General features: G+C 40.5%; 2 protein-coding genes and 1 long non-coding RNA gene across 4 annotated transcripts; 2 read left to right on the top strand and 1 right to left on the bottom strand.

The window, feature by feature from the left end:
• Window positions 1-9345: 9345 nt before the first annotated feature.
• Window positions 9346-14008, top strand: LOC115020783 (serine/threonine-protein kinase BUR1-like). 2 transcript variants are annotated; one of them, XM_029450728.1, is made up of 5 exons: window positions 9346-9459; window positions 9789-10054; window positions 11223-11522; window positions 12113-12203; window positions 12859-14008. In XM_029450728.1, the coding sequence occupies exons 2-5, from the start codon at window positions 9814-9816 to the stop codon at window positions 13445-13447; spliced, it is 1221 nt and encodes a 406-aa protein (XP_029306588.1). In that variant the 5' UTR covers window positions 9346-9459; window positions 9789-9813; the 3' UTR covers window positions 13448-14008. The 2 variants fall into 2 exon arrangements, with proteins under 2 accessions (XP_029306588.1, XP_029306587.1); XM_029450727.1 differs by having other exon boundaries at window positions 9367-10054.
• Window positions 14009-14489: 481 nt separating this feature from the next.
• Window positions 14490-24279, bottom strand: LOC115021178 (uncharacterized). The gene is made up of 4 exons (XR_003833705.1): window positions 24051-24279; window positions 17781-17849; window positions 16829-16953; window positions 14490-14805 (listed from the first exon to the last, which is right to left on the bottom strand). It is a non-coding gene; the product is annotated as an uncharacterized LOC115021178 (long non-coding RNA).
• rpz (rapunzel) lies at window positions 16611-22152 on the top strand. Its single transcript, XM_029451390.1, is given in 4 exon segments — window positions 16611-16790; window positions 19189-19266; window positions 19527-19636; window positions 19638-22152. Coding segments are annotated over 2 exon segments (684 nt in total). The 5' UTR covers window positions 16611-16790; window positions 19189-19266; window positions 19527-19576; the 3' UTR covers window positions 20262-22152.
• Window positions 24280-24290: the final 11 nt, after the last annotated feature.

Raw genomic sequence — 24290 nt, 5'->3', positions numbered from 1 at the left:
GAAAACAATTCTGGACAGGTTTATCCATCCATCCATCCATCGTCTACCGCTTATCCGGGATCGGGTCGCGGGGGCAGCAGCTCCAGTAATGAACCCCAATCTTCCCTTCTCCGGGCCACATCTTCCAGCTCCGACTGGGGGATCCTGAGGCGTTCCCAGGCCAGTGAGGAGATACAATCTCTCCACCGAGTCCTGGGTCTTCCCCGGGGTATCCTCCCAGCTGGACGTGCCTGGAACACCTCCCTAGGGAGGCGCCGAGGTGGCATCCTTACTAGATGCCCGAACCACCTCAACTGGCTCCTTTCAACGTAAAGGAGCAGCGGCTCTACTCCGAGTCTCTCACGGATGGCTGAGCTTCTCACCCTATCTCTAAGGGAGACGCCAGCCACCCGTCTGAGAAAACCTATTTCGGATGCTTGTACCCGTGATCTCATTCTTTCGGTCATGACCCAGCCTTCATGACCTTCTGGCTCAGCTCTCTTTTCGTCACAACGGTGCGGTAAAGTGACTGTAGTACCGCCCCCGCTTCTCCGATTCTCCGGCCAATCTCTCGCTCCATCGTCCCCTCACTTGCGAACAAGACCCCGAGATACTTGAACTCCTTCACTTGGGGTAAAGGCTCATTCCCTACCCGGAGTAGGCAATCCACCGGTTTCCTGCTGAGAGCCATGGCCTCAGATTTTGAGGTGCTGATCCTCATCCCAACCGCTTCACACTCGGCTGCGAACCGATCCAGTGACTGTTGAAGGTCACAGACTGATGATGCCATAAGGACCACATCATCTGCAAAGAGCAGCGATGAGATCCTCAGGTCACCGAACTGCAACCCCTCTCCTCCACGACTACGCCTCGATATCCTATCCATGAAAATCACAAACAGGATTGGTGATAAAGCGCAGCCCTGGCGGAGGCCAACATTCACTGGGAACGAGTCCGACTTACTGCCGAGTATCCGGACACAACTCTCGCTTTGGGCGTACAGGGATTGGATGGCCCTCAGAAGTGACCCCCCTCACCCCATACTCCCGCAGCACCTCGCACAGTATCACCCGGGGGACCCGGTCATACGCCTTCTCCAGATCCACAAAACACATGTAGACCGGTTGGGCATACTCCTAGGCCCCCCTCCAGGATCCTTGCGAGAGTGAAGAGTTGGTCCGTTGTTCCACGACCAGGACGGAATCCGCATTGTTCCTCTTCAATCAGAGGTTCAACTACCGGCCGAACCCTCCTTTCCAGTACCTTGGAATAGACTTTACCAGGGAGGCTGAGAAGTGTGATACCCTTGTAGTTGGCACACACTCTTTGGTCCCCCTTTTTAAATCGGGGAACCACCACCCCGGTCTGCCAACCCCTAGGCACTATCCCAGACTTCCACGCAATGTTAATGAGGCGTGTCAACCAAGACAGCCCCTCAACACCCAAAGCCTTCAGTATTTCTGGACGGATCTCAACCCCGGCGGCTTTGCCACTATGGAGTTGTTTGACTACCTCAGTGACTTCCATCAGGGAAATTGACGATGATCCCCCATCAGCTTCCAGCTCTGCCTCGGCGTGTTAGTCGGATTCAGGAGTTCCTCAAAGTGCTCCTTCCACCGGCCGATAACCTTCTCAGTCAAAGTCAGCAGGGTCCCATCCTTGCTGTACACAGCTTGGATGGTTCCTCGCTTCCCCCTCCTGAGGTGCCGGATGGTTTTCCAAAAGCACCTTGGTGCCGACCGAAAGTCCTTCTCCATAGCTTCTCCGAACTTCTCCTACACCCGCTGCTTTGCCTCTGACACGGCAGAGGCTGCCGCCCTTCTAGTCCTTCAGTACACTGCAACTGTTTCCGGAGTCCTCCCGGATAACATAACCCGGAAGGACTCCTTCTTCAGTCGGTCGGCTTCCCTGACCACCGGGGTCCACCACGGTGTTCGAGGGTTACCGCCCCTTGAGGCACCTAAGACCTTGAGACCACAGCTCATCACCGCAGCTTCAGCAATAGAGGTTTTGAACATTGCCCACTCAGGTTCAATGCCCCCAACCTCCACAGGGATGTCTGAAAAGCTATGGCCTGGATGTAGGAAGATCCATTCACAGCCCGTTAGGACTCAGCACCAGTGTCTTGAAGCAGATTCGGGCAGCCACTGGTAACCAGTCTGGTGTCAATGTCCTTGAAGTTTATTCCATTTACAGTATGTTGCGTCAAATTAGTGGAAAGCAGTCTACCCAAGTATTCGAGCGAGACGTAACTAGAGTGTAGAATATAGAGTTATATTAATGAAGATAGCATGAAGTCAAATGCTCCATTAATCCCAGCTGTAATTATCTCAGCCTTATCCTTGTTAAGCTGGAGAAAGTTAAAAGACATCCAACAAGAATCAGTATGGTTGACATGGAGATATAATTGTGTATCATTTGTGTAAAAATCTAACTATATATTGTCTACTAATTATCTGACCAATGGGATACATGTACATACATTGAGAAAGGAATAGGGCCCAGAATCAACCCTTGAGGTGCTCCGCAAGAAAGTTTGTAGTTTAGGAAATGAAGTTATCAAGTTCAATGTACTGTATGTACTTATATGTCTATGTGTACATGAACATACAGTATCTATATTGCATGATGATGTATATATGTGATATACAGTATATGATTATACTGTCAAGTGTGTTCTTTGCACAGTTATGTAGCTCCAGTGGTTATTGTGCAGAGAGCATGGCTTTTTCTTTATTTCCTCTGCTTTCTCTTTCTTTAAGGTGTAAATGTTGAGTTGGGTTTTTATGCTGAAGTATTATTTTTGGGATGTTTATTTTGTTCTTCCATCTCTCTGTGTTGTCAGTATACGGAGGTGACAAAATAAATTAATGGAGAAGTGTATACAGATGCTTCCAAAAAAGGAGTTGGTGCTCACTGAGTTGCTTGGAGTATGAAAAAATTATATGAATCATATGCACTACACAAAAAACAAATGAGGAAATAAGAAGAGGGCGGCTGGCTCTCTTGGGCTTGATCACACGTTGATTCATCAAAACCTTCAATTACAACATAACCATGATTAAAATCCAGTACAACAAAAACATTTGAAACCATAGTGACATGAAAGGACCCCCATTTAAAGTTGTATTAATCACAGGTGGCAATGCTACAAAACATGTTTCACTGCCACTTTGATGTGTCCAAAAAACCACCGAAAAGGTTTGAAAAAAACTGTGACGTAAAAAATGGTTTGACTTCCTGTGATGCAACCAGTGATAAGGTAAACCTCTGTTCCATCTCTCATTCACTGTCTGAGACATCATCAGGACAGCAGCTGAGGTAATGGCACTTTCCCATTCACTACATATCATAGAGCACATGGCAACTGTTTAATTTCTTGTCATTTTTTAAATAATGTAAACTTGAGGGATATTATATTTGGGAACTTGATATATTTGTATCACATGTATGTACTGAAAGATTCCTTCCTGTGGATGTTGGTTTGGACTGGAATGATAAATGGTTTGTTTCACTGATACTGATAAAACATTCAAGAAAGAGAGTATAAGAAGAAATGTTGTATTCATATCCACAGTGTGATACTCTCATCCATGGAGACATGAAGTGTCTGCAGCTCCTGTTCCTGTGTTGGTGCTGCGACATCCTTGCAGTGACCAGCTGCATCAGAGGTACAGCTCACTTGTCTGGACACACCGATGTTTTCCTCTGAACTTATTATGTGCAAAATGCTTTATTAAGGCAGCTTCTGGCATAGCTCATCTTGTGGCGAGTATTCACATGATCAAATTCTCTCCTTGGTGTGATTAAATGCGCCCACATAACTTGGTCCAGTCATAAACACAGTAGGAGGTTTAAGGGAAATGTTAAACTACAGAAATGTCAAGTAATCCATTTCATCTCATTATAATGTTATCTGTCTATCATGTGTGACTAATATTGAAAGTCACTACATTTACTCAAGTACTGTGCTTACGTACTTCCAGCTGGAGTTGCTGGTGACTTATGACTTATTTTACATTAAAACTAGGATACGTTTATAAACTATTATACATTGTTAACGATTCAACCAGAGGCTCCATCTGCGTGAGTTGTTAGCAGTTCCACTAAAGACACATTTATCCTCTAAACTTCTAACATTCATGTAAAATAACTGTTCCCGGCCCAAAGACGTAAAATCATCCAATGTTTAATAGAAATCTTTTTTGGGTAGCACTATTTATTTATTTTGTTCTGTCCCTTTAACCTTTTTACTCAGATTTAACTTGTGCTTGGAAACTACTGGATTAAACTACCTAACTGTCCACCAGCTACAGCAGTAACATTATACTTACGCACTGATGCAATTTGTCTTAACAAGAGAACAACAATAGTAAAGCCACAAATGGTAAAACAGATTATAGGTTGTACCCATAAAATAGTCATAAAAGCATAAAACAAATGGTCAAAATAAGATCAAATCCAACAGAAGAACACCATATATAATAATAATAATAATAATAATAATAATAATAATAATAATAATAATAATAATAATAATAATAATAATAATAAAAATAAAACTTTATTTGTATAACACCTTTCATACAAGCCCAAGGTGCTTCACAGCAAAACATAAAAATTAGTATAAAGTTAGACAGAATAAGAGCATTTTTAATAATAAAACACTCACTTTTCACACTCACAAGTAAAAGATGTGAATGAATCAATGTGTTATGTCGCTGCGTTGCACACGTGTATGTGACAGCATCTGATATCATGAATTGTGTCAAAATGTACATGACAATAATTATTTCTTCCCACTTTCATACTGTAGTTGATGGATATTCATGTGTGAGTGCATATTGGAACACAATTAGTTGTGTCTTCAACATCACCGGTGATCCTGTGGGAAGTTCTAACACCACCACAAGTTCTTACAGCCTGAAAATCAATGATATATGGGGGTAATTACACTTCTTGCAGAATAATACGAATGCATGAAAATGTTACATTCGTCTTACAGACGCATGTAGTGTAGATGTTTGTGCCACACAAACACATAATAATGCTCTGTTGTTGTTCTTTGAATCTTTAGAGAGGTTGAGATTCCCTCCTGTCCACTTGTGGGGATGAATCACACTTACAGCTGTGTCTGTAAAGTTACGACAGACTCAGATGATCTTCAGGATTCTGATGAATATGACATATACCTTTGTCATGAATCCGGCTGTCAACTTGTAAATGGGAGTTTTGTACCATCACAGAAAAGTAAGTATGAGTTAACTGTAATGAATAACTGTCTGAGGGATATACATGTGTGTTGTTGTCTTATATGTATGCATGTATGAAGTTTGTGTCTGCATAATATTGTACTCATAACATTACACAACATTTCAAGAAATTAGGATATTTCCAAAGTACAGTACCTTTAATAGGGAGAGATACTGAACAACACACTTTAGTTTATGCCTTTGCAAAATGTGCTGTATGAATTTGAAAGATATTCATGTGTAGATATGCTTTGATAAATGTGTTTGTGATCAGTTCAGCCGACACCCCCGCATCAAGCTGAGGTCCAAGAAACACCAGAGACCGTCAACATCACGTGGAGAAGTGGGTATGAAGCTCATCGGTACCTCAACAGTATCCTTGAATTCGAACTCTTACTTCACACACCTCAAAGCACTGAGAGCAAAGTAAGACCCACGGTCATCAATAGCCATACTTAGAGACATGTTTTGCTATTATGAGATCTAACAAAGAATAATTTGTTTCAATCTTACCACAGACTCTTCATGCTAATTCACGCACAAGGTCTTCATCGTTACCAAGGTCACAACTTAAACCAGGTGCTACATATTGCATCAAAGTGAGATCTAAACCTAATCATCGTGAATACGAAGGAACTTGGAGTCAATGGAGTCCATCGACATGCTGGGAAAATGAAGCAGGAGAAGGTAAAAGTAATAATAATAATAATGCATTTTATTTAGAGTACAAAGGTTTAGCGGCACTGACTGCCAATGATGTATGTACATGTACTAATCTTTCTATTCATGGTCTTGCACTGTGTGTGAGCTTTTGTTGCCTGTGAATGATTTGTGTCTCGGTGTCATCAAGAACAAGTGTTTTATATTGTATGAATAACTCAAAGATCTTTACCACCATCTTTGTAGAATAATGCTAAATAATTCATCAGCCATATACCTACTGTCATCTATGTAGTATGACTCACTAATTATGTTTTATTTCCTAAAACTTTATCAGATCAAGATAATACATTAGTCATCTTGTTCAAATCTCTGGGCCCAGTGTGTTTGGCTGTCGGAGTCATGCTGTTTGTATTCTACAATCCCGCTGCAAGGTAACTCATCTGCACTTTGAAATGTTGGTGAAAGGAAAGATTTAAGATCATCATAATCGACGTAATCTGCTCTGGACAATGGTGGCGTGCCTTAAACGTAAAATGGGATTTGATCAATCTGTTCTTTCGTGATTTGTACGACAGAATGAAGATAAAGACTCTGTCCCACACACCATCGCCGGCCCCTTTCTTCCAACCTCTATTTCAACAACATGGCGGCAATCTCCAGGTGAGGTGGTAATGCAGTGTCCTCTCGTTCATTCTGTCTTATTGTCTTATTTTAGGAAACTGAGTCAACTCTGCTGTTCTGCAGTTTTAATGACAACATTAACAACAGTTACTACTTTAGCTATAAAGTGTAGTCCAGAAGTCTGTTGTTTCCATTTCAACTTTACTACAGTGGAAGTATCCCTGCACAACAATGATCAGAAATACACAAAGACAACAATGATGCAATGTGCAAAAGAAAAACACATTAGAATTTCTGAAATGAACTATCGAACTAATTACTGTCTTAGTCAAGAATATATACTCCCAGGACGGACAGACGTGCAATAGATGTCGTGTGTACAGGATAAACAACATAGTACAAATACAACATTTGACAGAAATTATGTTGTGTTGAAAAAAGAGAAAGTTTGGATGAATCCAGGATAATGTCAAAAAGGCTTCCCGGTGTCCAGCAGGACCAGGGCAGCAGGCGCAGCAGGCGATTGCTGATCCTGACGTAAACTTTATCAGTGGCAACCTGCCACATGAGAGACAGAAACTCTGGGGATAATACCCCGGATGCTGTGTTAGTAACATACATTTACATAAATGCATACAGATAGAGAGGGAGAAGAGAGGGAGGGGAGGAGAGAGGAAGAGAAGGAAGAGAGCAGGGAGGTGTCCCCCGGCAGTCTAAGCCTATAGCAGCATAACTAGGGACTGATGCAAGGCAAACCTGAGCCAGCCCTAACTATAAGCTTTATCAAAAAGGAAAGTATTTTGCCTGCTCTTAAATGTGGAGAGGGTGTCTGCCTCCCGAACACAAACTAGAAGCTGGTTCCACTGGAGAGGAGCTTGATAGCTGAAGGCTCTGGCTCCCATTGTACTCTTAGAGACTCTAGGAACCACAAGTAACCCTGCAGTCTGGGAGCGCAATGCTCTAGTAATAACAGCATGTAATAAAAAATGTGTAATAACAGCATGGTACAGTACCATGCTGACAATGACAATGCTAACATGCGATACTAAGCAGTTATATTATTTACCATGTTCACTATATTAGTTTATTGTGTTAACATGCTAACATGTGCTAATTAGCACTAAACACAATGTCAAACACATGTCATTCGTTTTGCAGGTTTTTCTTCACAAACCGAAGTTTTTGACCAGGATGAAAAGTCAATGAATGTTTAGGATTCATCCTGAAGCATGAATATGTGTACTAAATATCATGGCAATCCATCCAATAGATGCTGAGATATTTTAGTCGGGGCCAAAGTGGTTAACCAACCGACTCACTGACAGACCAACAGTGCCATCTGGCTAAAAAAAATCAGCTGAAATGATTCAACGTATAGTTGTAATTCATTTTAACATAAGATGTGTGTATGTTGCGTGTAACATGTGCTACAGTGAGAATAAGCCATGTATCTCCATTTATCTGAATTTGCAGGAATGGCTTTCACCTAAAGGCACATTTGTGTTAGCATACAACACTGAGGAGATCTTGATCACCGATGCTGTGATTGTTGTGCCGAAACCCAGTACAAAGGAACCAGAGGAGAATCCAGACTTCCACAACCCTACAGCACAACTGACCTTTACTCAGTGTCAAACCTCCTATGTTGCTTTACCCGGGACACATGAGGCCTCCCCGCCTTTAACTATGGTCTGTCCAGGGGACACAGCTTACACTCAGCTCCCTTGTTCTGTCTGGGGGGTTGGCATTGGAGAGGTAGAAGTTGCTGCTGCCTCTCCACCTGAAGATGTATTCAACTTCAGCCGTGCATACTCTGGCTGCAGCTATGATGATCTGACCCAAAGCCCAGAAGGCAGTTTACCAAAAAGTCCTGCTGATGACAGTCCACCACCATGTTACTGTAATGATTACTGCATTCTTAACAAAACAGCAGAAGGCTTTGCTCCTGTTTTACTGTCCAAATTAAGCAGCCTAAATGTTCCATCTGATTCTCTGAAAGAGGATGAGAGCTAAAAATAAGAAATGATCCTGTCCGTTGGTTTGGAGAAACTGAAATGAACTGATTACAATGGCTGTATATTGCATTGCAGGACATGGCCATAATCAGACTTGATGCTTGCATGCTCACTTACACACTTACTATATGTTGTGTTCCAGAGAGCACTTTTTATTTAGCAGGTTTTGTGTGTTTTTATGGCTTGAATTTCCTGTAACATCTAAGAACTATTTGAATTTTATAGTGTTATACTTTTGTTTTTAACATTAATTGTCTACAGGCAACATTTCATTGTACCAGTAGTGATAATAATAGTATCTCTTATCTTATTTGAATGTACCTAATTATCTCTCTTTTTATGTCGCAAACCTTAACACTGTTTCTGCCTTCACTACACTTGACGCATTTGCAATACTGACTGCAGAAAGTAATATGAATGTGCGTGATTTTTACAGCTGCTTTATACAGTAAATGCATTTGCTAATGCATAACCGAACATTTTTAATTTGCTTGTGTTTGTACTTTGCCTTCATCTTTTAATGAAGATAAAAGTATTGCCTGGATGAGGCCAGTTGGCACTGGCAGTTACTGTTACCAATTAATCCCATCTATTTGGTTTATTTCTTATTCTTTTTTTCTACAGTACATGTAGTAGGAAATAGTAAAAGTATCAAAGAGATTATATATCTACAAATAAAAATGGTGCACTTTCTCAAATCATACTACCGTACATTGTTTTAAAATTGTATACAATCAATCAATTAAGTCAGTGAGATGAGTCAATATTTTAAATATTTTATGGTCATTCAATCACAATAGGGCCTGTAATGTCAGTGTAAGCAGTCATATGAGCCACCAGGTGGCGCTGTGGCCGCAGAGTCCACACTGACTGACTGCGTTTTTGCCGAAGAAGTGCACGAAACAGGAAGCAAACATCTCAGATTCAACGTTAGTAAAGACACGACTGTTTTGTTTGCGCTTGTTATACATCACGTGAAAGCCTTGGATTTGTGTTTTAAATGTCGCTGTATTGCTTTTAGGGACCGTGTGTGCGCGGTGTCTCAGTTAGCCGCAGCGTCTGATAGCTTCGTAGCTAGCTTAGTCTGACACTCTCCACATAGCTTTGCTAACATCAAACCTGGATTGATTTTAAAGATGAATTTGGTCAAAAACAAAACGTTGCACCCGCAACTGCACGACGAAGAAGCTCTTGTTGTGGAAAACGCCATCCGGCTGGCGGTAGACTCGATAATAAACGTGCTGTATGGTGTCAACAGCGCCAGGTCTCGTGAGTACCAGAGGATGGTGGCCGACAGGGACAAAGAGATCCTGCGGCTCGAGGACAGGGTGACAGAGATAGAGCACGAGCTGCAGGTGCTGCGCCGACATAGATGCACCTGCGGACTTTTTGGTAAAGAGCACAGCCTCGTGGGATCACAGACCTGCGGTGAGCCACAGATGGGAGAGCAGAGCGGGTTTGAACAAAGCTGCATCCACACTGAGATGACAGCAGAGCAGCAGGAGTCTGAAATGAGCATCTCTTGTAAGTAAACAGGAGTTTATAGAATATTAAAGCAATAAAACACCCTCTCTAGCTTAATAAATATAAGAAGACGTAGGGGAAGGAAGAGTTTACTTCCTCACTGGTTGAGGTACCACAGACGTTTTTGCTGTTTGTGGTAAAAATCAATCAATGTTCTTCCTTTTTAAATTGTTGTTGTTTTCTTCTGTCGTTACTAATCCCATTTGTAGACAAGTATTGAAGTGGTAACACTCAGGTTTGCCACATACTCAGCTTGCACATGTAAGTGGTGCACATAAGGTGGTACTAAAGAGAACTTGACCATACAGGTATGAAACTAAATAATAAAAAAACAAACCTGAACAAATCCTTTATGTTTCCAACAGTATGTTATCTAACATGGTGCTTGGGGTCAATGACATCAGAGAGGTTTACCTTACTGTCAGACCTCGAACAAACTCCAAAAGTCTATTTGGATTGCTGATAACAGAAATCCAAATAGACTTTTGGGATTTGGGAAATGTCAAATTTATATACCTAATCCTAAGTGTTTTACAATTGACTTTGTACAAAATATAAGAAAAGTAAAACATAACTTGAGTAAACATCACTGCGTTATTTTTATTTTACACTTTATTCCACAAAATGAAGTCCATTTAAAATGCTGATACTACTCTGGGACTATTTGTATATTTATTTATTGGCTGGGGGTTATAAAAGTTAGCCATCAGATCAACCATTTATCTGTGTGGAGTCATTTATCTAAGAGCATGTGTTTTAAATTCTTGTTTATTGGGCTCCTCATTAGTTGTTCCCTTGACAATATAGTTAATTTAGTCTTATTCAACAATGGTTTCACTTAAATTTCTTATCATAAACAATAACGTTTACATAAAAATGTAACTGCTTTATATCATGTGCCATGCAGAAAAGAACAATAACAATCACAGTTTATCTAAAACATCCATATTGCAATGATCATGTTATTTATCTTTTGTTGTAGACTGTTGAGATATAAAGCACGGCAACCCTGCCCAGTAAGATATGGCTCTACTGTTTTGCTTCATAGCAAAGGTCTTTGGATGTGGTAGCATTATCAGACCCCTCCTCACCTGCCTTATTTAATAAGTGTTTTGCTCCAGATAATAATATTTTAAAATACAAACAATATGGCTGTTTTTCTCCGCAGTGGGCCTTTTTGCAAGACCCCCCTCACACGTCTCCTCCCAAAGCCACGAGTCGGTTCTTCCATCATCCCCCAGCAGAATGGTTCTGGACCAGTCCTGCGCCTCCCACTGCTCCGAGTCCTCAGGGGTATCCGAGGCAGCCAGGAATCTGCCTACATCTCCCAGCAGCCTTGTCATCAAAGAGGAGCCGTGTGATATCGACACAGTTTTAATCAAGTGGGAAATGAGTGAAGAGAGATTCATGGAGCATCAGGAGAACACAGGCAGTCCATTTCAGGACGATGCAAGCCCCAGTGTTAAAAGTAGAGTACCCTACCTTTTAATTCCTGTTACACATGATTACACTGATTATGCAAAGTTGTGTCTCAATTTAAGCTTGTTCTATGCATGGATGTATAAAGAGAACTGTATAGAGTATTGGAGCAGGGCCCTGTTCATTCATAAGAAAGTTGCTCAGTTGTAATTTCACGGTTTGGCCACTACGAAGATTTGCTTTCTGGTGCTATGTTGCACAAATGGCATGTTTTGTAACACCATGGCAGGCTATCAAACCTCAAAACTCACGTATCGAAGATTTGGCATCAACATATTTACTTTACTAATATTCACATTACTTACTCTTTAATCTTTCCTGATTTTAAATCAGCATTTTAAAGTATTCAATTATTATTAAATAGGGAAAGACTTGAGTGGCTGCCTTGTGCTGAGACAAAACTGATCACTATTGCATTTGAGAACTTTGGCTTATTTTGTTTAACAAAAAAACAACAAAGTGGCCTATCAAAATGTTTTATTGTTTTGGAACATTTTCAAACAATCCCCAGCTCTGTATGATGTCACTGCCAGTGGGGTTGTATGACTAAGAAAATGTCCATGCCTTCGATCCCTTTAGACAAAATGGAGAACAGAGAGAGAAGAAAGTTCAGGGAGGATCCTCTCGCAGATTCAGACGGACATTGCGATCCTTATGAAGAAGACCTGAGGTGAGTTATTTCATACAAATTAGCCGGAGTATGCCTGATGTCAACAGTTGCCTCATTTGGGTTTCTACCTCTTTAAGAGGAAATCCACCCCAAATACCTGCACTTGTGTTTTCTGTGGATAATTAACTAAATGTAGACAAATGTGAAAATGTTTCAACTGTATGAAATGATGATATATAGGATTTCAGGGCTTCCGTAAAAAATGGCAAATGAGATTTTTCACAGACCTCCTTTTTAGGTATCGAATGACAAACCCAATTAAAAAAACAAACCATTGACCTCGAGACGAGAGAACCGGAAGTGTCAATGCTAACTAATTTCTGAGTGTTAGGACTCATTCCTGCACAACTCTATTTGGACAAATCTGACATGATACATGGCTTGATGGTTGAACCACACTTGGGGACCTGCTTTACTTACGCGCAACAGCATGTGTTGAAAAGGCTGTTTGAATATGTTATCAGTTTACAACTATCTGATTTGTTATAGCAGGTAGTGGTGATGTTTACTACAACTGCAGACTAACCTTCTGAAAAACACAAATCTCTATTGTATTTGCGCATACTTAAACGAAAACAAAGCCCTAAAATTAAATTTGATTGGTGAACTGCATACATACTCATCTGTGTAATACTTTCTGACCTCTTGAACTCAGGAACCAGAAGAACGGCATGCCAACGTCCGACCTGTCAGAGGAGGCTCAGAGACAGAAGAGGGCAGCCTGGAGAGAAGCTTCCCGGCGCTACTATGCCCGAAAAATAGCCCGCCAACAGGCAAACCCCACTCACTCCGGCCCCTTCCCCCCACGGTCTGCTCCTTTCCCCCCACGTTCTACTCCTTACCCCCCACGGTCTACTCCTTTCTCCCCACGGTCTGCTCCTTTCCCCCTGAGGCCTGCTCCTTTCCCCCCACGGCCAGTCCCTTTCCCCCCGCGGTCCGCCCCGTCCCCCCCGCGGTCCGCCCCATTCCCCTACATTAACGACACCCGGTATTCACAGCCCATCTCTTTTGAGGATAAGAAAAGGAGGACGTTGATATCTGAGTTACCTGAAGAGTCTCAGTCTCTGCAGAGGGAGGCGTGGAGAGCCGCGTCCAGGAGGTACTATGCTCGAAAAACTGCTCGCCACCAGATCGAGCCCACACAGTACCCACACCCGCTCCAGAACACGGAGCCGTCTGGAGAAACACTACCACCCAACAGAGGAGAGTCCCACACCAACAGTGGAGGAATATTGTGCAGCTGATAGACAGTAATGCTGTCAGTGAGGTTTTCTATTCAGCATATTTAAAAGTTGATTTTATAGTTAGATTTTTTTGGCTGATTTGTACAGAGGTTGAGATTTGTCTCAGGTCTTCTGATATAGTCCGTATCGTTTGAATCTAGTGTTTTGAATTGTTTGAAATCAGTAATTTGTGTTTCTTCATAGTTTAATTATGCAACTAACCATAAAAACAACACTGCATTTATATCACTTTGGTTCTAATTTATCACCGTTTTATTATTTTTCTTTAGTATACTGCATTGCATGCCTGTAGAAAAAGATAACTGCAAATGAAGATTGAATAAATCTATTCTGAGGCAATATATAGCTATTGTAAAGTAATGTAAAACATGTAACAACCACTGTCTCAATACAGCGCCCCTGGAGTCCAACGTTTGCAACTACAATCAAGGTCATCGTCAAATTATGAGCTCAACATTTGTGTAAATAATAGATATGTAATTATCAATTAAATCTTTTACTGACAGGACATAAAAAGTATTTTTTTGTTCTGTTAAATAATAAAAAATAATTTAAATACAATTGTGGTTTTGTCTTTCTATTGTAATCCAAACCTTTTTTATGATGTGTGAAATGTCTTGACACTTAAATAGCATATGACTGACATAAATGACTTTCCTATGACTTTCTTTATACTATGACTTTTATAGCATTATTTTACATACTATACTTTGATAATGTTTCACTGCTATGACTTCTTTTGACATATTTTACTCTGACTTACTATGAATTGGCATTTTAAGGGCATACTAAAATATGACTGATAAACTATGACTACTTTTATGGCATACTAAAATAACATTTATTATTACATACTATAGTAGGAGGTACTACATTTGGAGCCAACAGAGAAGGAATAATGTGCAGCTGATCGACAGTAATGTTGTGGATATACTGGCATTTAAGAAATGAACTTACTGACCCATGAGTGAATAAAGCTTTCTTTGTATTCAGTTCTAGAAATTCTGCACAAAAAAGACAAACACGATTTCCATTTATTTATTTATTTATTATAATTTTAAAATATTCACACATAGAATGAAATCAGACAATATGAGGTAGACTTGTTTGGTGTCACATTAGGCAATACAGTACATGCTCAAATAAAGTGTGTTATCCAAATAAATAGACCTACAATAAGGGAAACGTTCATCCAAAGCACACAAAGGATGAATTCGATGTATTAACGAAAATAACAGGAAGTCTTGGATGAATATTCTGATGGTTTGTACCCATACTTCTGTGTCTGTGTGCTGTTTATACTCACTGCCTCCAGACATCATCAATGGAGCTTCCAACCCGTCAACACAGCGCTCCTCCTGCAAAAAAAAAAAAAAACCCGTCTTGCAACAGAAGCTGTTTGTCACCCTGCAACCTACATATTACGCATTTTGACCGCCGACCGACGCACAGCTGATCTTGCACAAGTGTGGTTAGTACAGTATCATATAGGACCTGTGAGTAGACTGTTCATCACACTGTGACTTCAGTTTGAAATGTGATCTGTTTGACAGCTGCTGCGGCAAATGCACAATAAGGACAGGCGTGCGTCCGGCTGTGCTTTGGTAGGCTTCTGAATAAATGGGCTACACACTGTTTTTACCAACACTACAGTTTGAGCGTTGACGTGGACGGTCGCTTCTGAGCAGACAACGAAGGCTTTATCATTTCTATTTTTTCTTCCACTACAAACAGGGAGGACAGGGCTTCTCTTGTGTAGCTGTTGCCTGAGGCTTGGTATCTCAGAGAGAGAGAGAGAGAGAGAGGGGATGCGGGGTCTTTAACCTGCTGGAGGCTCAGGTCTGGACACGCTTGGAGGCAAACGCCCATCATATTTGTGGCAATGTGCTGTTGTTATATACGACGTAAACATCACAGACACCAGCTTGGCTTTAAGGGGAACATCACCGTCATTTAACGCTTTGCTGGCAGCTGCCAACAGAATTTGCATAGAGGTTTATTTAGGGGAAAACAGCTTCAACCGTCATTCCCTCGCCCAAGATTACGTTGGATTTGTCTGCATGGTTTTTCGTATACAAAGCCTATAATATTTGTGGGCTACAGGACTGAACTATTGCTTACACAGGACGGGATAAAGGACCAGGCTATGGCTACTTGGGCGCACTGAATGGGCGCATTTGTAGCTCAGGTTTGTGTCCATTTGATTGATACTGTTGGTCAGAGAGATCATAATTTCAATTTATGAGATGTGCTATAGTGCTGCCAGTATTAAAACAGATATATGTTAGTAATTAATGTATTTAAAGACGTGAAAGTATTTACTTTACGGTGGAAAGAGCTAGCTGCGCCATTTGGGACATTTTACTCGTTGCAGTTTGCTCTCAAATGGACTTTAAATTCGACAATCTTTGAGTGCATTGGTAAGATTTAAACATAATAATAATTATAATTACCTTTTAATCCGGGTAAACTTCTATTTTTTTCTCCTGGAGCCTTTAACAAGCTCTTGGTGCCTTTGGATGCACCTGTGCACTTTTGGAGATGTCCATTTGGATCCTCTTTGCCTTGTTGGATTCTACGCGCATAAAAATATTTTCCTTCCAGTTTTTTGGTCCAGTCCATAAGAAAAGGGTCTCCTTGACTCATAAATACCACCAATGGACTATTTGTAGTCCCCAAAATGTGCTCCGGGACTCGGCAAACGCACACAAGGCAGCAGAAAGCGCCTGAGAGTTCAGCTGCGCACTAACTAACAATTGCTCTTCAGTATCAACTGTATGACTACTGGATGGACCATAATAAGTTGAACACATAGGGGTGGGACATGGTGTATTTGAGGAGTGGGATTTACTGTTTAATGATATTGGTAAGCTAATTTAAAATTGAAATTTGAAGCTTATTTCTATTTTGGGCCACAAGTGCCATTTCTGGGTTTTAGGGGCTCTCTGGGCTATTTAGAATTAGTTTAGTCCAATTTGATCACCCCTACATATTCAACATACATGGAAGTGTCCTTTTTTTGCAGGGATTGCTGGGAAGAAGAAGGAGGCTGTCGAGGTTGGGACTTTGGAGAGGGAGGTATAACCACTGCCACTCTCAAAAGGTAAGAAATCCTCTCTTCTGCTGAGACCAATGGTGCCCAATGTTGGCTGAGAGGCAGATGGAGACTATATACTCGACATTTAGACAGAGAAAGTGAGGTTTTCAGGTGTATTTTGGTATATTTGCTGTGTGATAGATCAGGGAGGGTCAGGGCATTATGGTGTGCATTAACAAGGAAACATGGAGGCACGGCTAGGGGGAGCCATAGCTGAGCAGGGAGGCAGCTGCTTGGGCCTGAGCGGTGAGAAGAGTGTCTGTTTCACTTGTTTTAGTACTCACAAACAGAAGAACTCCGGAAGATACTTCATTTTTGTGTCATTAATATAGTTATTGTTGGAACTGCAGTAGCCCCGAGGGTGTACACTTCCTTAGAAAAGTGTCCCAACTGCTACACCGGTTGTGATCTGTAAAGAAAGGGCAAACTGTCATGTTACATGAAGAAGTGACAGGAAATCCTTCAAATAAGTCGTGAAAAACGTAAACTACGTACTTAAGGAACAATGTTAATAGAATATAACGTGTAAATGTGTTAGCCTAGCATTGCTGCTATCATAGAAAACATTCAAGATGGCCACCCCTACTGCAGGGAAACAGGTGAGCGGCAGTCTGCTGGCACTTCCTGATTACAGACAGCTGTTTTGTTTACACGTAATCAAATGTTTCTTCCCAACAAAGACTAAAACTTTATATTTTCTTACATCTTGTTTCTGCATAAATGCATAGAAATGCTAAAGCTGAGTCACTGAGCCACAACTTTAGGCCAAGACTTTCTTACTAAGAAGTGCTGTGACTTTCTGTAAAGGCCATGCTGCTTCAGCTCAGTGATTGGTTAACCCACGAAGAGCTGTATTAAGTTTCGTTTATAGACTTGATTAATATTTTATTAATATATTAAACAATATGATTATACATCAATCTTCAATTGTCTTTATATTTTCTTTCGTTTTTAAAGGCATACATATATATACATATAATCAAGCTCACTCATTAAGACATTTATTTGGTGGTAAATAGTCATTTTATAGATAATTTAATTTACACAAAGGGTTAATTGTCTGATTAACATGAATGAACATGAATTAAAATGCAGCTGCAGGAAGCTGTCAAATTCCACAAACTCATCCCAAATTAATATAATATTATCCAGTACTTTGACACAATATCACCATTAAATTTAAGATTTAGTTTTAATTTAATGTGTGTAAAACAAACTAATTAACCCTTTCATTACCTGCATCCCTTCTTGCAGTTTGCCAGTATTGTGTTGAAACATGGAGTGTTTTCTGTTGTAGAACATCCTCTGTGAGAACAAGGAAACAATAATAGAAATATAACATATGAATGTAATTTGTTGATCATTTTGTTGCGATCTAGTCCAACATATTAAGCAAAGACCTCTATCGTCAGTCATCGTACGGCTAAAAAAAAGGGATATTTATGGGCAGAGATGTCTTTCAGCACAAATACTGAGAAGATGTGGTGTAAAATTAGCAAAAGGGATTTTAAAGAAGAATCTTATATAGATGTCACCTCATTTTACAATATTTTACAAGTGTAGGTTTCACCAGTGTTTGAATAAGTCAAACATTTGCTTTTTTTGTTGTTGAATTTGTGCATTTAAACACATCATTTGCAGTGAATGTTGAGGGTTAAATCCTGCTCCTGAGCGTCACTTCTTTTAGTCCACAGTGATGGTGCTGAAATGAGAGGGTGGATATTATGGGTGTTTTTCTTGTTATAGGTAAATTACTGCCCCCTCTGGTGGACACAGGTATTTTAAACGGGGAGAAAAACAAAACAGAAACTCACACCAGCCTGTTCATTGCAGTGTGTGTGTCAGGGTTGGTTTGAATGTGTACAGCCTTGTGGTCATCAGCTGTATTTTGATAATCTTTGTAACTGTTTTGTAATCTCAGAGTGGTATGTGTCTGTAGTACCAGAGCATGCAGGTGTAATATAACAGAGCACTTCACACAAACACTCTTCATTTGCCATTGTTATGAGTCCACGAACCACATTTATGTCTGTGGCTGATGTCACTGTCCCATATTATTCTTATGTTTTTGGGAAAACACCCCGTATAATCCTATAATCCAAGTATCAGGTGTCAACAGAGCTCTTACTGCTCCCTCTGTAGCCTTCAGCAGCTCACAGATTTGACTTAAAACATCTAAATCCTGCCTCTAAACTAACTTGAAATCATGTAATATTTTGTACAGTAGCTACGGTTATGTAATAAACGAGTTCAACAGCTTGGCCGTGGCATATTTGTTTTACCACTGAACTGCTGCAGCTCTCTGTCCCACCCATTAGCTGCTGCTGCTAGCATCTCAACATGCCTTCCCTTATTTAGCTCGCTAATGCTGCTATCTCTGGTGCTGAGGAGCTATCAGCTCGGCCCATACAAACACACAGAGAGCAGCCTGGTGCTGAAAGGCTCGAGTGCTGAATGAAGCTCCGTCATACAGAAGCAGAGAGGCTGTTAACTCCTTCACTGCTGAAAACTGCAACCAGCAAGGGATGCAAATATATTCACTTCCTGGTTCAGAAAGAACCGGAATCTGTGCAACTTCTGTGTTTGATATATTTGAATCATGTGCGTCTTGTGTCTCAGTCTTTGTTTGTCTTTTTTGTTTCAGGAATCATCCTGATCAGGACCAGAGTCCACTTCTCACTAACAACACCAGGACGAGGTTCTTGAAGAGAAGACCTTTGATGTAAGAAGCTACAACTCTTCTCTTGGTGGAATAAACTGCCATGAAATACTTCTTAACTCTGTCAAAGCAGTCAGAAAAATTCAGGCTGAAAGGAATTTGAATTAATCAGTTAGGAATTATAACCCATAGAGAACATTATAAATGATCCTAAATTTACCGTAATCCAACAGAATGTCTCATTTTGATTAATGCGGCTGCAGCATCCTAAAACCATTGGTTGTAGTAAACTGATCTTTCCCTTCTTCTCATCTTCATCACAGACGTCCACATCTGCACACAGTGACCTCAACATCTGCACCGCCGGCACATCATGATGGACGAGGACATCATTGAGGACCAGGCGAAGCTGAAGCAGGGCCTGATCAAAGTGCCTCCAGTGTGTGGCCACCATCTCCTCAGCAGCAGCTGTGGTCAACCCCATTTTTGGCGTGGCGGGTTCCCTGATCCGGGTGGTGCTGCACCACGTTGATGACGAGGACATCCGCACTCTGAAGCGTGAGTTTGGCTCAGTCCACCGGGGGCTGGACGAGCTCTCTCAGCTGAATCGCAACACGCTCGTACAGATCAAGAAAGAAACGCTGGATGGCCAGTATTGTCGGGTGGAGGAGAACCTAAAGAACCAGTTCAGGAAGTTCATGGAGATGGTGGAGGCACGCCCAGAGCACCGCGAACGCAAGAAGGGCGACTTTGAAGACAGCTATTCCAATGACTTGGGAGACCAGAACCTGCACACGCTCTACGACGGCGTGGTGGGCAAACCGAAGCTCTTCAGCAGACCCATTCTGGAAGTCTACCTGAAGCACTCGCAAGGCGACCGTCGCACCATGGAGAAACTCTGCACACGCCTCACCTACCTGTTCTGCATCGGCCTCATCGCCCTCATGGGATACGCCGCCGTCATCGGAGATGACGAGGAGGGCCTGAGCGAGGAGTGGTCCGAGAAGATGGAGCATGTGCAAGAGAAGATGCAGGAGGCTCTCTGCAGGTGCAAATGAAGAAGAAGCTGCCTTCGTTCATAGTCAGGACTCATGTCCACATCCTCTCTGTAACTCCTTCCTCTTAGCTTGTTCTCTCCGTATAAACACTTTGTAAACATCTACTTTCACTGCTTGAAAGCCCAGTGGTGATAAGCAACAATATGCCTCACTTTTTTCAAAACTCTATTTGGTGTGTGTGTGCGCGTGCATATATTCAGGATGAGGTAAAGAGTACTAAATTATGCCACAATATTTAGTTTGCACCACAATTGGCTCAAATTCACAGATATATTATTTAAGTTATGCGATGAATCTGGATAAGACTGCAGTGTTGTCAGTTCATAAAGAGCACTTTGACATAATCATCCCTGGGAGCATTACAATTAATCATAACTCTACTCTAAAAGCTTAATTTTGTAAGCTATATATTGTGCAAAATCTCACTCGCATCTATAAATCAGACTTTTAAAATAAAATGTACTCAGATTCAGTGGGTGATATTGTAATGCATCCCCTGCATTATACAATTTTGTTTTTAAATGACATGTATTACCCTACAAGTGAATCAGTTTATTGGAATTGAAAACTAGCCTAGCTAAAACCTCAACATATAGAGGAACAGGAAACGAGCTGTCCTGCTGTCATAACAATGTAACTCCACCAGAGGGCCTCGTGAGTTTCTTAATGTACAAGTCTATATTATATTTGTCATGGATGTAAATGACTTGTATAAGACAAGTTAAGTTATGAATCAAGTGATTACTACTATTGATAACATAAAAAATCTAACAAAGAACAAATATCCCAAAGTTTATAGAGCTATGAATAGCTACAGATATAAGATCCTATAATATAACGTACTACACATGATCATTGACTAAATGTGCCACAGATAATGTATGTTCCTCATGCATGGCGTTCATGATACAGTGCATACTTGTTGCTTTTCAACTACTACAGTTTATGTAATTTTACACTAAGTTCTTTTATTTTCCTTAACTTTTAGTGAACATTTGCCGTTTTTGATAACACTGAGATATTTCACTTTCTAAATGTGGTATCACAGGAGTTATAATGTCACTGGATGAATCCTTCCACTCTTATGTTCTCTGACGTGCAGGAGGTGCACCAAGTATGTTTCTAATATATGGACAAAATTATCAATGGGTTTATTTTTGCTGCACGGCCTATAAAACATTACATATCCTATTTGAGGCTTTTTATTTTATTTTTTATATATATACAGTTAAGTCTCCAAAGGTAAACGTTACAGCTGTTCTCACATACTCCCTTATCGGACCAACAGTGCCTAAATGTGCAAATAGTTTTTGTATTTGTTTTTTTCTTTTAAGGGTTTTATCTCAATCATTTATAATATTGTGTAAGGCATTATGTTTTGAATAGTCTGTTCGCTACAGTTCACGTTTTGCACTTCTGGTTAAAGCCCTTTTTGTAAATGTGTGTCCATGTTTGTTTTAGGCAAACTGTCGGTATCTATAGTACCGGTGGGTTTGGATCGCTGCATCAGGATAGTTCTTTCTAAACATGTGAAAAACAATATCTGATTGTCATTATGGCTTTACAACCTATCCATTTCTATATTATATTTGTTTCATATTTTACACAGGTCTACTCTCTACTCTCATCCTTTCAACACAACTCTGTCTTAAACTGGTTTATGGTTCTGTGGCGATGCGCCATATCTCTTAATATTACAACAGATTCAGTATACGCGACATGAATATAGTCAAAATGCTGTCGATATGGAGGAATAGTATATGAACCTCTTAAGGCTTTTTTTTTTTTTTTTTTAATGCCATATATGTGAATATGTTGCCTTTTTGTTATGAATCTTTGATGCCTGGTTGTATATGTACCACTATAAATAAACATGAAAGAGAAATACTGATATGGAGAAGTCAATTATTTAAGACTGCACTGAGGTCTGACCTCAACCCCATCCATCACCTCTGGGATGAACTGCAACGCCAGCAGCAAGTCAACTATTGCATATAGGAGTAATGTGTGGGTGTCCATATTCTTTTGTATAGTATAGTTCGCTATATCAAATTCAAAAAAATCTTCTTAGAAATGCAAAGCAAGGGCCAAAAACACAAGTGTGTGTAGAAAAAGTTCATATAAATGTATGTTGTGTTACTAATTTGTTAGTTTTTCACTAGAAAATACAGCTTTATGTTGAATAGCACTCAAAAATATAGAGAAACCCTGAAGAGGGAAATTAAAGTGCTGAATATTTCAATCAAATGGGAAACGATTATATATAATTATAGTGTACCATAAAATGATGTTTGATTTTTGATTTTCTGGATATTTGTGTTCAATAATATCAGAACAAATCCAAGTCCATAGATTTACAGCAGAATGTTTGTGTTGGACGCATCCTAATCTATAAGATTATGAAACAATCAAGCAATATATATAACATATATATTTAGTTTCTGATTGTCCCAGCACTTATATGAAACTTACACAGTAAATATACTGTATATACTCAAATACAAAATATGTATGTTTTTTTATAACTGCATCATAAAATCAAAAATATTTTAAGGGTCTTTGCACATCATTTTATTTTCCCAAAATGTAGCTTATTTGTTATTTTTTGGAAAAAAATAATCCTCAAAGGAGTGTATTTGGAGGCCAGTGATCTAAGAAGCGATGAAAAGGTGCAATTTACTGATGTGAACGCAAGAGGGCGTAAGTACTTCACCACCATTACACCTTTCACTGAACTGCCCGAGGGCCCACAGCACTGAAGCATCACATCTGCGTCTCAGAAGTGACGAGCTATTGAAGCCTAGTCCTTCCATAGACAGATCTGCTACATGGCATGCTCAAACTGAATGCAATTAAACATGGATTTAATTCATTTAGAGGATCAAAAGCGGGGGTGGGGGGGGTTAGGGTGTAGCACCTGAGGTGAAGTAAAATGGGCACTTGGTCAATACCTCTGGCATGGCTTTCAAGCATCATTTTCCAGCTGAACAGGTTTGACTAACAGCTCAGAGTTGGAGAACCGCAACAGGAACCTGTGCATTGCAGGCGTTTGAAATGCAGATTACAGAGAGACAGAGGTTTAAGGTTTGTACCTGTCCTGCAGACTGAACGATGAGTGTCTTTAAAGCCACCGACGCACGTCGTCTATCATGTGATGGAGCTCATCTTTCTCTCCGTGACATGAGCTCGTTTCGCAAAATTAATTTCCACCTGAGGAAAATAAATGTGCAATGTTTCACTAATATAGGTAAAAGTATTTCGCATGTAACGAAGAGACATTTTCACACATGCCGTGAAGCTCTTTGGGGTTTGAAGGAAAAACGATTTGCGTAATGATTTCTTTTTTTTTTTTTTTGGTGAGGCGAGGTTCAGCTTCACAGGGCGCGTCGTGTGCGCGCAGATGATGGGATGTGAGGTTTAATTTGATCACCATAAAGTCATCTCACTAAAAAAATAAATACTACATTTTGTGTTCACTCTAAAAGCATGTTTTGAACTGATATATTTGAATTGTGACAAAGCTGAGTGGAAAGGTGGTGCACATATGTAGTTATAAATAAACACTGTGTGGTTCACATATATTCTCTCCCTGCACATTAACATCTCCATTAATGTAACAGAGTCTGAATCCAAACATGTCTGGTGTAGTTCACAGCACAGCTGTGTGTGTAGATCACATCCATTTATGATTTAACATGCTGTTGTGCAGATGATGCAGATGATTACATCAAGTTATCGTATTTAAACATTAAAAAGACAAAACACAACAATAGCTCCCCGATGTCTTACCTCAAGTTTAGATCCTTTCACACGCAACAGCAGCTGAAGCGCATGAAGGTGACGATGAGACATTGACAAGTGCGCAAGAGATCTCTCAGGAAAAATCCGTCGAATATATTAGAAGTGATAAACAGAAAAACATATTTAAATTCTGCTGCGTTTTGATAAAAAGAGACTGAATCCTCCTTTCGTGGTGACATGAGGACTGAGAAGAAAATGGAACCGACCACATATTTCACATCTCTCTCT

Source organism: Cottoperca gobio, chromosome 16, assembly GCF_900634415.1.
Source record: "Cottoperca gobio chromosome 16, fCotGob3.1, whole genome shotgun sequence".
Taxonomy (NCBI): Eukaryota; Metazoa; Chordata; class Actinopteri; order Perciformes; family Bovichtidae; genus Cottoperca; species Cottoperca gobio.
This window is presented reverse-complemented; position numbering and strand designations above follow the sequence as displayed.